General features: G+C 36.4%; 3 protein-coding genes across 4 annotated transcripts; 1 reads left to right on the forward strand and 2 right to left on the reverse strand.

Moving 5' to 3' along the window:
• Positions 1-326: 326 nt before the first annotated feature.
• On the reverse strand, positions 327-5849 carry LOC124645632 (trifunctional enzyme subunit alpha, mitochondrial). Its single transcript, XM_047185452.1, has 14 exons — positions 5652-5849; positions 5400-5503; positions 4937-5123; positions 4669-4861; positions 3986-4107; positions 3545-3774; positions 3177-3356; positions 2802-2968; positions 2483-2712; positions 1993-2185; positions 1599-1734; positions 1251-1474; positions 1003-1119; positions 327-895 (listed from the first exon to the last, which is right to left on the reverse strand). Exons 1-14 carry the CDS (start codon positions 5719-5721, stop codon positions 760-762), a joined length of 2289 nt encoding a protein of 762 aa, XP_047041408.1. The 5' UTR covers positions 5722-5849; the 3' UTR covers positions 327-759.
• A 386-nt stretch (positions 5850-6235) lies between these two features.
• LOC124645634 (probable palmitoyltransferase ZDHHC24) lies at positions 6236-8116 on the forward strand. Of its 2 annotated transcripts, none has more exons than XM_047185454.1 (2): positions 6236-6477; positions 6663-8116. In XM_047185454.1, exon 2 carries the CDS (start codon positions 6756-6758, stop codon positions 7602-7604), a length of 849 nt encoding a protein of 282 aa, XP_047041410.1. In that variant the 5' UTR covers positions 6236-6477; positions 6663-6755; the 3' UTR covers positions 7605-8116. The 2 variants fall into 2 exon arrangements, with proteins under 2 accessions (XP_047041410.1, XP_047041411.1); XM_047185455.1 differs by having other exon boundaries at positions 6243-6592.
• LOC124645633 (major facilitator superfamily domain-containing protein 1-like) lies at positions 8058-12671 on the reverse strand. The gene is made up of 10 exons (XM_047185453.1): positions 12151-12671; positions 11787-11937; positions 11009-11134; positions 10668-10873; positions 10377-10590; positions 9490-9703; positions 9302-9399; positions 8972-9084; positions 8607-8700; positions 8058-8435 (listed from the first exon to the last, which is right to left on the reverse strand). Exons 1-10 carry the CDS (start codon positions 12272-12274, stop codon positions 8234-8236), a joined length of 1542 nt encoding a protein of 513 aa, XP_047041409.1. The 5' UTR covers positions 12275-12671; the 3' UTR covers positions 8058-8233.
• Positions 12672-15758: the final 3087 nt, after the last annotated feature.

The following is a 15758-nucleotide window of genomic DNA, read 5'->3' on the forward strand; positions in this document are numbered from 1 at the left end:
TGAGATATTGAATAAACTACTGCTTAGTATTTATATTGACTTCTAGCCGCACATTATTTCAGTCTTTCAGTCATATTAACATTTGTTTTTCTTTAGTTTTAGAGTACCTTCTTTAAAAAAATATATAGCACTGCTCAATTAAAAATAAACTTATATATACAACTTTTACATTGCATCAAAACTATTACATTGCATCAAAAAATTGCTCCTCATCGCTGTCACTGGGTAATGTACCCAGAAGGCTCTGCATTTATGTTGTATTGCGACATAGGTACCAGGCTTCTGCACGATTTGGTAATTATGTCGTTACAAAGAAAAGACACATATGATATAAAATAATTTATTAAGTTAACATCCTTCTATGTGTACATACATAACAATACGAAAGGCAGTTTAGTAATTTTCAAGCAATCTCTATCAGGATTTCAACATTCATTATATTATACACCGATAAAACTCTCATTTAATCAAAATGTACGATTTTGATTTCCTACAACTCTATATATACTTACTAAAATTAATATGCACTTAATCTTATGAATGAAAATGATTTATAAATATCCACACAAAACAAAATGAATATCAAATTGCAGAATTGCACATGGTTGTTGTCGAAACACTTACATACATCACTAATTCAATCTTAAAATACATATAAAATGAACCAATTGGATATATAGACAGCCACATAGATAACATAGATAGGGGACATGATTTTATGCATGAGTTACACAATATTCAACAAAATTTTGGTACAGTTTAGTTTTTGTAGAATTTCGAGCCATCCCTGGCCATGTCTACAAGTGTTTGAGCGGGCTTGAAGGGTGCTCCATACAGACCATGGAACTCCTCCATCTTCTTGACCAGTTTATCAGCACCATATTGATCCACCCACCTACAACATGATTGTAGAGGTTTATTTCTATCATACATAAAAACAGAAAGAAGGAAAGGATTTATTTATAACAAATGAAATATGCTTTTTATATATTTTTTATATACCTGAAAGGTCCACCGGTGAATGGCGGGAATCCAAGACCGAAGACAGCACCAACATCGCCTTCTAGAGGGCTGTGCAGGATCTTCTCTTCCAGTGAGAGTACAGCTTCGTTCACAAATCTGTAACAACATTTTATTAATTTTCAAGAGAGCTACTACCATATACCTTATTAAAAAATAAAGATTACTTATTTGAGTTTTAAAAACTGAACCTTATTTAAGGTCAAAAATAAAACAACTATTGTATGTACCTAGACACCATCCGCAGTTGCTGGTCCTCAGGAGTGTTGGCGCCACGAGCTTCCAACGGGTACCTCTCCTTCAGAATGTTGACGGCCTCCTGGTTCACTTCCTTGCTCTTCGAGCCTTTTTCGTATAAGTAGAAGCCCTTGCCTGACTTCCTGCCAAGGAATCCAGCCTTGACAAAGTCGGGCATGACTTCCAAATTACCACCGCTGAAGCGGTCACCGAAAGCCTAAAAATGAAAAATTGTTATTCCATCTTCAAATGAAAAAGCGTACATAATTAAAAACAACAAAAATAGGGTAAAATGTCTCCGTTATTTGACAGCTGATTTTAATATAGAAATGTATTGTAACCTTGGCCAAATCAACAGCAATGTGCGAGCCGACGTCAATGCCGACTTCGTCAGCCAATGTGACAGCTCCCACTGGGAATCCGAAGTTCTTCGTGAGACTGTCCAGAGTTTTGGGGTCGACGCCTTCTTGCAGCAATCTGTAATTAATGAAATCATTATACTTATGTAACCCGTTGTATGCCGGTGCGCAGATATACGCGAGACACGATTGATTTTCCACTGTTCTCATTAGCAACCTACAAGTGGTAAATTAATGAAAAAGTGACGTCACATGAAAGTCGCCTTGTATCTTCGTTGTTATTAGCGAGGGAAACGATTGTCCATTGTTTTTGCCAACACTCATATTTGAACTGCCTGTAAACCATATTATGTAACATTGTTTATATAATTTTTACCTGACGGCTTCGCTCAACATGGTGGAAAGAATCCTGGTGGTATAGAATCCGGGGCCATCGCCTACAGTGATGACAACCTTGCCCTGTTTCAGACCTACGCCGACTGCGGCCGCGGCTGTGTCGTCACTCGTGCCCGGGTGACGGATGATCTCCAACAACTGCATCTTGTCCACAGGGGAGAAGTAGTGCATACCTGGTGAGGGAAAAAGTTTTGTAATTATAAGATGTAAAGCATAGTAAAAAAATATATACAGAATGACCATACATAGAGGGACACCCTGTATACTACCCTCCATAACTTGCGTATTTTGCACGGAGCAAATACTTGTATAAGCTGGAGAGGTTTACATTTCTTTTTACAGTTCTGAGTTCTTCAGAGGCATCATCCGGAAACACAACTTCCTCCTTTTTGGGAATTGGTAAAAAAAGAACAAAAACAGCAGGCCACATGAAAAACATAAGGGTAAAAATTCTAAAATGCTTAACTTACCAATAACCTTGTCGGGACGGGTGCTGCCGGCGGCGATCTTCGTAATAGGAATGGCACTAGTGTTGGTAGCAAGGATCGCGTGTTTAGGAATAACAGCTTCCAACTCCTTGATGACCTTGTGCTTCACGCTCAAGTCCTCGAATACAGCCTCAATGACGCAGTCACAGTTCTTCATCTTAGCGTAATCTAGGGTTGGCAGAAGGTTTGACAAGTATTTGTCCCTCTGCAAGCTGTAAAGAAAATAAAAATAACAATCAATAAATTAAAATAGAGGTTTATTTATACCACTTCAATCAAGGATATTTTAATGATGAATTACCCAGTGATCCTCTTCCTCTTAACACCATTAGCAAGTCCAGTTTGGATCTGGCCCACACCCCTGAAGAGGCCAGGGTTTGTAGCATCCTTCATGACCACATGGTAACCCTTGTTGATTGACACTTGCACAATACCGGCGCCCATCAGACCAGCGCCGAGGACACCAATCTAAAAAGACATCCAAATTTACTGAGAATTTTAGATAAAATTATGTTCAGATGATGTTCACCACTACAGTTTCTAAAAAGTTTTTAATTCGTACCTATAAGTATCCTTGATGAAGTTATTGAAAAAGAAAGGAAAACGATAAAGTAAAATTCTATTTACACATAAACTGGATGGTAAATGAAATGGTTGATAAATATAAAACACTTACGGTTTTGACATCAACTTTGGACTTGCCAAACCTGTTCTTCTTGCACTCGGTTTGTCCTCTGAAGAGTCCAATCAGACCTCTGCTCTGTGTCGTGACGGCGAGCTCACCGAATCCTTGGGCTTCAGCTTCATAGCCTTCTTTGGGGCCTTTGTCAACACCAGTTCTTACTACATCAAGAATCTGAAAAAAGATTGGCGTAAATAGAAATTCCAGTAAAACAATGCATGTATAGTCATACACTTTTAACTAACTTCTTCTTCTCTCACAATGGGCCGAACAATTTTGAAACAGTTTTTAGACTTAGGGTAAGGTTATTAGTGTTGGTTAATTTGTTTTGTAAAAAAAATAATATTAGTCTATCAACTTACTTTCAAAGGTGCTGGATAAAGACCACGGGAAGCCTTCATAACCTGTTCCTTGGCTTTGTTGAAGATCATGTTCTTAACCATGTCCCATTGCATCACACTGGCAGTGATTTTCTCAACTAATCCCTTCTTTGACCTGTCTACTTTCATCTTGCCATTTGCAATGTCTCTTGCGATTTGAATTGCTACTTCCTCTAAATATCTCATGGTGCTCTCTTCTGGTTTGGATAAGCCTATGTAAAATAAAATGATAAGATTACCCATTTTTCCTGTACTTATTTAAAATTAAACAGTGTTCATTAACCCGTTGCATGCCGGAGTGCAGATAGGTGCATGCAAGACACAATCGATTTTCTATTGTTTTATAATTGGCAACATAAAGCAGATAAATAATATCAGCAAATTAGACATAAGCCTATTTGTGTTTATACAAATCTGATTTACCTGGACCAAGAGGGGAAACTAACAAATCAACAATTCCCAACTTCTTGGCTTTATCGGCTTTTACAGTCTTCCCAGTGAGCGCTAGGTCCAAAGTTGTAGGTATGGATGTAAGTACTGGCATTCTGAAAACAAGCCTTGTATATACTATTTGCATTTACATTACTTCTAAAGGAATTACTGGTCCAAAATGTGTAGATAACTCATTTCTGTGGGTGTGTGGAGTAGTTCCATGGAATGCGGGTTAAACCTCTAGCGTAAGCTTGTCATACAAATAGTCAGTACATATCATTGGAATAATAAGAAATCCCATGGTCAATATAGCTTATACAATTTGTGCATGTGATCCATTCCAATATTAAATTAGCCACAATGTATGAGAGCATATACATATGTTGAGATGCGTATGCAGCTGTGACTTTGTATAAATGCATGCACCTATAGGTAACAGAAATTATTTGATATTTTGGCAACCTTGCAGAGAATATTATTTCATTGCCAACTGTTATATAATGTATCATGCAGGTCATGGTTGCTTCCTTATGACCATTTCTGTTACTATGTCATAAAAATGGAGACATTTACTATTTTCTCTGAATTTTCTATTATAATGCATTCTGTATTGCTATGTGAAAATAAAAATGGAATGGTTTCATCATTAAATGATTATAAATCATCTTAAATACCTTTGTGTGCCACCACCTCCAGGCAGTAATCCTAACATAACTTCAGGAAGACCAAATCCAGTCTTAGGATCCTTAACAGCAATACGATAATGGCAGGCGAGAGCAGTCTCTAAACCTCCACCCAAACAGCTGCCCTGGATAGCAGCAATGATAGGTTTGCGTGACTTCTCTATTCTATGGAAAATCTCATGTCCTGTAAAAAGTTGCAATATTAAGTACCAATTACATCCATTTTTAAAGTGCATAGACAAGGTTTTTAAGTACAAACCTCTTTTAGACAAGGTGACAAATTCGTCTTTGGTTTTGCAGGCTTCCAACATGGTGATGTCAGCTCCAGCGATGAAACATCCTGGCTTGCCTGAGATTAATACTGCTGCTTGAATTGAGGGGTTGGATTCAATTTCATTTAACACCCCATTTACCTCTTCCATAACAGCAGTGTTTAAGGAATTCACCTAAACAATAATTAATTTCATTATAAAACCTTACCTACTGTAGGTATATTGCAATGTACAGATAAGAAGCAAGATATTATAATTTTATCAGAACTGCATTCAGTTTAGCATATAATGGTTACTGCACATGTTAATAAACTGAGTAGTGTGGTAGGATTGAAGGTAGTTTAAAATATGTGAAAAAGATCTAAATTTTTTCAAGTTTTCTGAATAGAGTAAAAGGTGATCAAATGTAGTTACTGGCCACATAAAACAAATAGTTAAATATTAACTTACCTTTGTATTAGGTGAATCAAGAGTGACCACATAAATGCCATTGACATTTTTGCATTTGGTGTGCACCTGACTCCCTGCAGCAGCATAGGTTCTGATGTGTGAACCTAAAATATTAATCAATGATAACTTTACTAGACTCATAATAACAACACAAAAGTACGAAGAAACATTAAGTTTTTGCAAAGAAATCTTATTTTATAAAGTTTGCCGACGAATGAAGTTACCGAGAAAGTCACTCAAAATACTTCTTACCAGCTAAATATTTAAGATCCTTACGGGTCCTCAGGATCTTAAGTGCACTAAATATTTTACTGTTCGACATGTTGGAAAGTTGTATTTCTAAACAAAAACTAAATAAACGATGAAAAGAACTAACTAATTAAATAATTTTGGACCCAGACTTTGAACCTAAACTTTCGTCGTGATGATGGGAGTTAGAGGGGGTGAAGGAGGGAAGGGGGCGCAGATATAAACGTCAAAGGAGAATCGCCATTTTTTAATGAAAAATTGTGAATAAGTGTCTTTTAAGTTACACATATTTTACCCGACACAACACTTGATCGGGTGATGAAATAAAAAAGGACAAACAAATAAAATGTGTAGACTAAAACTCTGCAGAGGTAATTATCACTGGTGTGCTCGATAAAATAGGCTTGATTGATCATAATCCCATCGTCACAAAATGGTGCAACTATTGAGTGAAAGACCAGATTTTACATTACGCTACCAGCCTAACTTGACTTTCTTGGTAATAGGAATGTGAATCCAAGAATAACGGGTGTGGTTCCATTTATTCTTCTGTGTAAACCTGCATAAAATTCAATGACAGCTGTCACGAAGTCACGTGAATCGAAGTGACATTTGAATTTTGACAATTATACAATAACACAAGCTAAAACACTGCACATACTCTCTTTTTAGTCCTTAAATGCGAAATTCTTTGTATCATTATGTTTAAATGGAACTAGAATGAAGATTTATAAAATTAATGACTTTGTATATATTGATGTCACAAAAGCTTTTCACTCGCAGCCACAGAACAATTTTATATTGGCGGTTATAGATTACCCAGTCGAAGGTTGGATAGAAGCTAATATTTTTAACATAAACAAATTTCAGAGACCGCGATGAAACAGCGTAATATGAATCACATGTCTGTTCATGCAAGAAACTAACATTTCAATGTAAAAATGGTACTTCTCCCAGTAGTTAACAACTACACTCAATCATTGTATTAAAATAATGATAGAATGCCTATTTCAGGTGTTGAGATGATTGCAGCCAAAGCAAGTTTGCAGACTAGTTAGAGGATACTTCAGACAACGTTCGTCAACCAGGCAAAAACAGTTTCACAAAATGTTAATGAAACTGGAGAACATAAAAAACAAGGAATTGAAGAGGTTTCTAGAACATGCATTTTATATTGCAATCACATTGATTCTGATACCTGCATTCCTCTATTTTGAAATATGTATAGTATTGCCTACAGTAGTGGAACAGTGGAGCTTAGCCTTCTTTTGTCATCTGGGATGTGCAAGCTTCTTGCTACTAAATATAATGGGTAATATGATTTATGGAATGTTTACTAACACTACAATAAAAGGAAGAAACCTTGAAGGCTTTAACAAGGATGAATGGACTTTATGTAGTGTGTGTGAATGTCTAAGACCACCTCGTGCCTGGCATTGTAACACATGTGATATCTGTATTCTAAAAAGGGACCATCATTGTACATTTTTTGCATGTTGTGTTGGGTACTTCAACCATAGATATTTTATGTTGTTCACGTTTTACATTTTTGTAGCAATGGTATATTCTTTTTATTTTAATGTTAAGTTTGTATCTGTATTCATCACCTGGAACCATGGGCTTATCTTGGTAAAGTTTATTTGTCCACTGGCCAGCATTGTGATTGACTTTGGTGACGAGAGCCTCTATGTGTTCTTAGTTGTCATTAATGTATTAGTGGGACTCTTCACTGGGTTTTTGTTCATATACCATTTTAATAACATCCTTAAAGGTAGACTAGTTCCTGAAACAAAAAACTATACTAAAGATTTTATTCATAACAAAGGCTGGAAACTTAATATGATAGAAGTTTTTGGTTCCCGATGGTACTTAACTTGGATTTCACCTTTTATAATTAGTAAATTACCAGGTAATGGTATTGAATGGCCTGTAGATGATAAGTGTAAATTGTATTAGTGATCTAAATATTAATTTACTTGTTAACTATTTACTACAGTCCTTATACTAACTTTCCTAATGATGATCAGTTATGTTGATTTTTACAAATGCATTTATTTCTAAAACAACCAAGACAAACTACTAAATAGTTGAGAGTGGTTTATTTTTCTATAAAAAATTACAGTTGCATGTCTTATTTGGTCCCATACTGTGTTCGTTATTATTATGTATTGCCATAATAAAAAATATACCTCAATGTTCATATGTGTACAAGTGATATAGATGCCTTATTTAATATAATGTAAAATATTTAATTATACACCTAGGTAAAATGTAAAACATGACAAAAAAAGCGCACAAATTGAATTACTTTTATGTGGAAATAATGATTTTATTTGTACTTATTATAGTAATGTACTTAATGTTAACTTAAATCAAACATAATGTGAAAAGGCATTTAAACACTATTAATTTGTATAATATGTTTATTCACCTGTGTAAAATGTTGCAGTAAAGTTTTTACACTTTTACATTTTGTTTCATTGTCTATAATTGTTATTTCTAAATCTAAATAAAGTACATAACACGAAAATAACTATTTACAAGTATGATATCAAAATTATATAATATGAAGTTATTAGTTTTATCTATTGTCTATCTGAAGTACTGCTTGTCAATATTTGTGCTAGATATCTGCTGCGTATTCTATCAGACTGTTCCTGAGCGACATCGCGTGGGTTGGGTGATTGATCTTGCGCCGATTCTGAAGGCCTCCTCGAATCAGTTTCTTCTTGATCCGTGTAATCTTCATTGTCTAATAGATTCGCAGTTTCGTCGCTTTCTTGTACCCTGAAATTGATATCATATTAACCGGCTTGTATGGCATGGACCAGATGTTTTCTGTATATAATAATTATTTTGTGAATTAAACTTTAATCTAACATAATAATTTCTATGGAAGCCCTATATATAAAACCGGAACAGACCAAAAATTCGTAGGTAGGTAGAATAAAAACTTACGATTTCACAGAATCCCTCATACTTGGTGACATATTTAGCACACCATTGCTGGCCGAATCCACGATGTATATCAGAACAGCAGCAATGAGTGCAACTGAAAAGAAATTGGTAATGTTTTAAAAATTTTTTTTTTTAAATCTCACCTCCCTGTTATGTAGGGCTAGAGTTTTCCTAACAAGCTCCTCAATCCGAACGTGGACTGTGGAATCGTCGGAGACAGCTTACTTTAGAGACCAAAGCCTATACCAGCGCTACCAATGACCAAGTTTAGGGCTGTATCTGTGTTGACGGCGCATAAAGTCATTCGAATTTATGCTTTCGTAAAAAAGAACTTTTTAGCTTTAGGTACTTTTTTATACACTTACCAAAAAGGCATCCCAGGAAGAACATTTCCAACATCAAGTATCCATATTTGTCAACAATCATTCCAGCAAAGATTATTACAGTTGCCAGACCCATGTTCTGCACTGCTTGACATCTGAAAAGATTAAATATGCAAATAAATGATTGAGTAGGAAAAAGTTTCAATGAGAATTAAAACTCTAGAAAAATGCTTCCACTAGTGGATTATAGTTTTTGCAGAACTTTATGGCATCCCGAAACATAGAGAGAGGGTATTTGTGCTCGAAAATAAGTTGCGAGACGCCGTTAAGTTTGACGCGAACTCACTTATTTACAACATCAAAAGAACTTACATTCCATATGCTGTTCCCAGTTGATTTTCTGGAACAATCAGAGCTACTAATGGCCATAAACCGGCGGCTAGGAGAGAATATGAGATACCCAGTATGATCTGAAAAAAAATGTATCAGAAAAGTTGTCCCATTCAGTTTAGAGTTTAGATAAATAAATACTTGAGTATTATGTAAGTAGGTCTCCTTACCACACCAATATACGGATTGAAGAATGTGAAAGCCAAAATAAAATGGGCTCCAATAGTTGTGACTATGCTTATTATAACCCACATAACATTTCTGCCTGTCTTGTCAATCAGGATTCCGAAGAATGGGCTCAAAGCTGCCGATAGCAAGTAGACCATGGAGTTCACATTATTTGCATCTTGTGGCCAGAAATCGAATTTGCGCTCAAAGAACAACCTGTAAATTATTAAAAAAGAATTTCAGTTATAGGAAAATATAATCGCAAGCACAACTGTGTGTCCTACCTTCATGGCTTCTATTCCTGAAGACTAATTTTGTGCCAGAGGTAAGAATCTAGTACTTAAACTTATTTATGCAAGCTAGTGTTACATTTATAACAACATTGCAGAGCAGTTCATAGTAGGTAATCACAGAGAAAAGAATTAGTAGAATTGGTGACTACATTTAACAGATAGGTAAGGGTGCGTCCACATCTGGCGAATGCGCCGCGAATGCGCAGCACGCGAGCCGATCGCGAGCTGTCCGCGAGCTGCGCGCGTGCAGTCACTGCAATAGTTCGGTGCGCCTCTTTAGCGCAACTCACGCAAGGCTCGTATAGAGCGCGCGAGCGGCGCGCGATCTGCGCGCAATCAGTTCTCGCCCTTACAGTTCCGTATATTGGCTCAGTACTATCGAAGATGGCAGACGTCGCGCGCCGCCTGCGCGCCGCTCGCGTGCGGCGCTTAGGTCGCGCGCGAGCTGCGCGCGGGCCAAGCAGAAGCGGCGCTCGAACAAAAACGCACGCGCGCAGCTCGCGGACAGCTCGCGATCGGCTCGCGTGCTGCGCATTCGCGGCGCATTCGCCAGATGTGGACGCACCCTAAGAAAGGAATCTTGGGAAGGTACTCACTTTCCTAATGCAATAAACGGAAAGATGGCTAGATAATATGCCACACAAATTACAGACAAGAGCCAAAAGACAGATTTAAAGTGTCTTATGTCTGATAGATTGACAGGTTCTTTATTGCCTTCTTCATCCTGTCTGCCAAGAATTTTTTCAGCTCTGTAATCCATCCAGCCAAGAATCACGCCACAAATAAGGGATACAAAGCAAGTTAGTGAGGCTGAAAAGACAGTTTATTTTAATATGGAAACGTTTAGGAACAAATCAAATTGAAATGTTGGATAGCAGGAAACTCACCAATAAATAATGTCACCCCCAATCTTTCATATCCTCCATAATATGTGGAAACCCATCTGTATATTGGCTCCATAACCCAGAAGTTAACTGTACTACCAAATCGTGAGAATGACAATTGCAGTCCAAATACCATGTTGAGTTCTTTTCCTTTAAACCAAAGCACCACATAGTTGTTGACAACAACTTGTAAGGATTCTCCTCCAATACTGGAATATATAAAGAATACATTTAACTTTCAATCACCTTAGTACTCATACTCATGGTATAAATATGCATTTCAGGTATTGATTTTTTCTATTTTTTTCTTATTCTATGTCTGTTTGTATGTTTGTTATACCTACCCAAATACAAATCGTCCAAGTATCATCAGCCAAAATGCATTAATGTAGACTCCAAATGCAAATATTACAGCTCCAATAAATACAATTGTCATATAAATAACTGTGCCTAATCTCACTCCAAAGTACCTGGAATTTAAAAAGAGAAATATGATAACAGTGGAAGACATATCATGTTACAATTTAGTAATATTTGTGCACAAAGTATTGTATAACATTCCCAGAGTTTTGTGAACATAATTGGACTAAATAGGGTCACACATATTGTAAACAGCGTATCATGTGCAGTTGATTACCTATACATATTATTATTATAATGCAATGTGTGCATATCAATCTAAATACTTGTTGATAATGATAAAATGCAATTTGTTTTGTGAGCAGAGCATTAACACAACTTTGTGTTTATCATAAATATAGTAATTAAATATTCCTCATAATAATATTATTTCAATGTGGAAAATGTACTTAGTAGGAAAACTTGTGTCTTTTAGATAAGTCTCAGATTTCAATAATTCAAGTAAATAAATTGATGCTGTTCACATGGTATTAATAATAATTAGAAATTGTCTCTGGCTACATAGATCAGATCAATAGAGAAGTTGGCTATGAAAACCTAAATATAATAAACATCCATCAATCAAAAAACTGGTTATAAAGTCCTCTGCAATATTATAGAGCTGTTTGCGAATAAAAAAACAATTATACCACACAATAGTGTGAAGTAATTAGATAATAAACAGCCCACTAATTATACCATACAACATAATGTTGGACAAACCTATCAACAAGATAACCGCCTATGAAACACAACACCACATTTGGCCATGAGTAAATAGAGTAAAGCAATGCAAACTGGGATGTGTTCAAGTGTGAGTCATCTTTGAAGTTATCAGCTAGCGCTCCAGGAGTGTCATAACAAAAATAGGAACCTGAAACAGAAATATAAATTTATTGTTATTTCTCTATGGAGGTACTCTAATACATTTTTAGAAGTAAAATAATGAGCGCATAAAATTACTGTTCTTTTTACAATTCTGTGGTTTTAAATCAATCTTAGAATGAGAACCATAAAAAGTTTAGACCTTTGTTAAATGAAATTTTGCTTAAAACAATGGTTAGAATAAAAAAAGTTTATATCTTACCAAAACAAAGGAAGCACATGAGTAACAATGCCAAAAATCTGTGTATCCTGTTAGCAGGATGACACCATGATGTCGGCTGCACCATGGTGGATCGGCTACTCCCACCGGATTCTGGAGCATCCATCCTACACGCTTCACTGATTGATATCTTTTAATATAAGGTATAGAATATTAGGGCGGAGAACACATAAATCGTTACTGGATAGTAGGCTATCGCCCCTCAATCTGGCTAGAAAACTGGGCTTGTTAACTGGTGTACTTAAAGTTGCATAGATAATTGTCTAAAAACAAAAACATGACGAATTTCCGGGTCTAAAACAGTTAACACGGCACTTAATCGTAATAGTCACATTATTTCTTTTTCATTATTTATGGACGTATGGGTCGGTTAACAAATGTATCGGGAATTAAAACACAATGCAACGTCTGATTGCGATAATGCAATTGTCTGTTTTGTTAAAATGAGAGAATGAGAATTATTATCAAGGATCACGTCAACATTCTATACAACAAAAGTCAATGAGCTGTCATTAATGTCAGCCATCTGTCATTCTTTGTTCTGTCATTTTAAAGCGACCCCTAGACCTTCTGCACAACACGATACGTAATTGTAATATGCGTTTAATTGAACGTCTAGGCAGAGTCTTACAGTTTTCTCCACCGACACTCATAAAAACTTCGTAGTTATTCGTGGCAGATCCAGGGAGGTCATGGGGTCATAACCCCCTGGTCTGGGGGGACCTAGGTGGACCACTAATTAAAATTGTTAAACATAGAGTTGTTAAACATATTTATTAAATTATTTATTTATTTACTTAGTTTAGTATTAGATTTTTCTTCTTGAGTGAATAGGTAGGTTAGCAGCAAAATTGATGAAAAAAATCAGCCTTTTATTAAAATTTTATGTTTAGTCCCTCAGCAATAAAAAATAGCGCTCCCTCCGTTCACGCCCTTTCCTTCATCCAACATGCCCTTTTTTCTTCTTAATCCTCCTCCTGAAAAAATACGGATAGGGTATTATGAAAACCACAGACTTCTTTGTAATGTACTGAAAGAAAATAAAGCAGTCGTTGCGCTGAGGCAGAAATTCAAAATTACTCTCCATTATTCAAACAGCCTTTAATAAATATGTGTAAGGTTTACCTACCTTTAAAAATACATTTTGTCACTTTAGCTGAATTTTGCTTAACTTTTTTATTTTAACTATCAATCTTATTAGTTAATTAATATTATAAATCTCTCTTTAAGTATATTTTACTCTACTATACTAAAAAGGGGAATCGATTGAGATGATGCGGTTTTCCTGTTTTCAGTTGTGCACGCTCCCAATTCGCTCGTAGGCAATATTATACCTATTCCTTGTAGCCAATTTCACCATTGCTTCTTAGACAAATTATTATTCTTTTCTTTTGTTTTTAACCGACATTGTTTTTTCCAAACTATCTACCTAAGTTTTACCATTTTATGGTTTTATATAGTCAGTTGCCCAACTCCACAACTCTCCTGCCCGCGACTCCGTCTGCGTGAATCGTCAAAATAATACTTATCCCGTAGGTGCATTTTTTCACGTGACAATATAATTAGGATTACTAATTAGAGCCGCACAGATTCATCGATCAAGGTTTTGTTGTGGATGTGTGACCATTTATCTAAATAAAAGAAGTACCTAAAGTTTTGTAACGTTGTGGAAATCTCTGGATCTAGTCAGCCAATTTGGAAAATTATTACGTTTGGTGCGACTAATCAGAAGCCAGAAAGTCTCTCAGACTTACCATGGATAACGTCTTGTGTAGTTGACTGGATTGAAGAGAACATATAGGTAGTCGCTCTAAGCAAAATATTGGTACTCGAACAGATTCGGTGACTGGAAGCCAACACCAACATAGTTGGGGAGTAACTGGATGGATGATGACATGAGTCATCAGGCTGGCGCATAGGGTAGGATAATTTCACTACAGGGGAGAAACACTTGTATGACGGGGATTTTCTGTGCACCCACTCACTATGTAATGTTAAGGCGGGACTCCACCGAAATGTTCGCATTAGTTCACGAATAGGCAAAATGTACGTATCTGTGAGAGTCCAATTCATGTGTTCGTACTTGAAACCTGCAGTTTTGCCAAGATTTTCAAAATGTATGCTCGCAATTTGTCACTTCTTGGTGGAGCCAGCAAATCAAAAGAAACATAATGTTTTATTCTGTGCGTCACTACCGCACACAAAATTTCACCTTTATGTATAGCGCAAACGTTCGTTCTCTTGCGGAGGACGTTTAAATACCATATTTTGTGTCACACGTAAACAGGACGACAGTAAGTATCCACCGAAACACTTTCAAAGATCTGATGAACGAACAAAAATCAGACCTGACTGATTCAGAAGGCAGTACTCCTTGATACGGCGCGTATTGTGAGGAGGTTTCTGTTTCTGGGACCCTGAGGTGATCTTCACACTGCCCCGCATCACGCTGCATCTTGCGTGTCGACGCACCTACGCGTGTTCCTGCGGGAGTGCAGATCTGCATCATCGTGCGGGTTTTTCGCGCACTCACGCGCGTAGGTGCGTTTAGTAGATTCACGTACGGCGGCTTCCATTTTCAAATATACACGTCACGCCCATTCAAAATCACGCGCGGCACTGCGGGATTCAGTGTGCCATACCTTGCGTCTCGCCCCGCACCTACGCGCGGGGGTGCATGTTTCTCCGCGTGTATGCGCGTGATCCGCATAAACGCGCGTGGATGCATTTTCAGTGTGTTGGACTATGCGTGTTTTCCATACAAACGGAGATATTTACAAGCAACGGAAAAAAACGCATCCACGCGCTACGCTGCATCATGCGGGGCAGTGTGATAATCGCCTAACCACCGGTACTTTGGACCCTGTGCCCGATATCGGAGGCAACCTATATTTTATATTTTTAAATGTTTTTTATTTTTATATTTAACATTTTAATTTATATGTTTAACAATAAATAAAAGAAAATAAAAAATTAAGGTCTACTTAATACTACTCATTCAAAGTAATTTGATGGAAGATAAGCTAAACAGATGCTTATGAAAAAATGCACAACTTCATCTATAACTTTAAATGATAATTAATTGTTCCACTATAAATTAATGTTCAAAAAACAATTTAGATGGCACCGTTTTAAATTTGGCTAAGAACTATTAATTTTCCTTTCATCAAGGTAATTTTAGTTGGATTTTGATGTGGCACGGCATACTGACAAACACTATTAAAATGTCTATCGAAAGATTACACCCCTTCTTAAATTAGGTGAATTACGAAAAATGCACGGAAATACGGAAATTGTGAATGTAAATATTGTAACTAATTGTTATTTACCACCTCGCTCCTTTGTCAAATTTGATGTGTTTTATTTACCACAGATGGAGCTACTTTAGCCTTGGCTAAACACAATTTTCATAAAATTTTATTTTTCATCCGAAGTTACTTATAAAGGTGTGATTTTCTGTTTAAAGATTGATAAATAATAGGCCGATCAACTAATAGAAGTACAACATTCAAATGTACAGTTTTCAAAAGTAAACAGATTGCGTGTCGTAATATTTTACTTCTTGAACTCACTAAATGAATCATATCTTT

This window comes from Helicoverpa zea, chromosome 3, assembly GCF_022581195.2.
Source record: "Helicoverpa zea isolate HzStark_Cry1AcR chromosome 3, ilHelZeax1.1, whole genome shotgun sequence".
Lineage (NCBI taxonomy): Eukaryota > Metazoa > Arthropoda > Insecta > Lepidoptera > Noctuidae > Helicoverpa > Helicoverpa zea.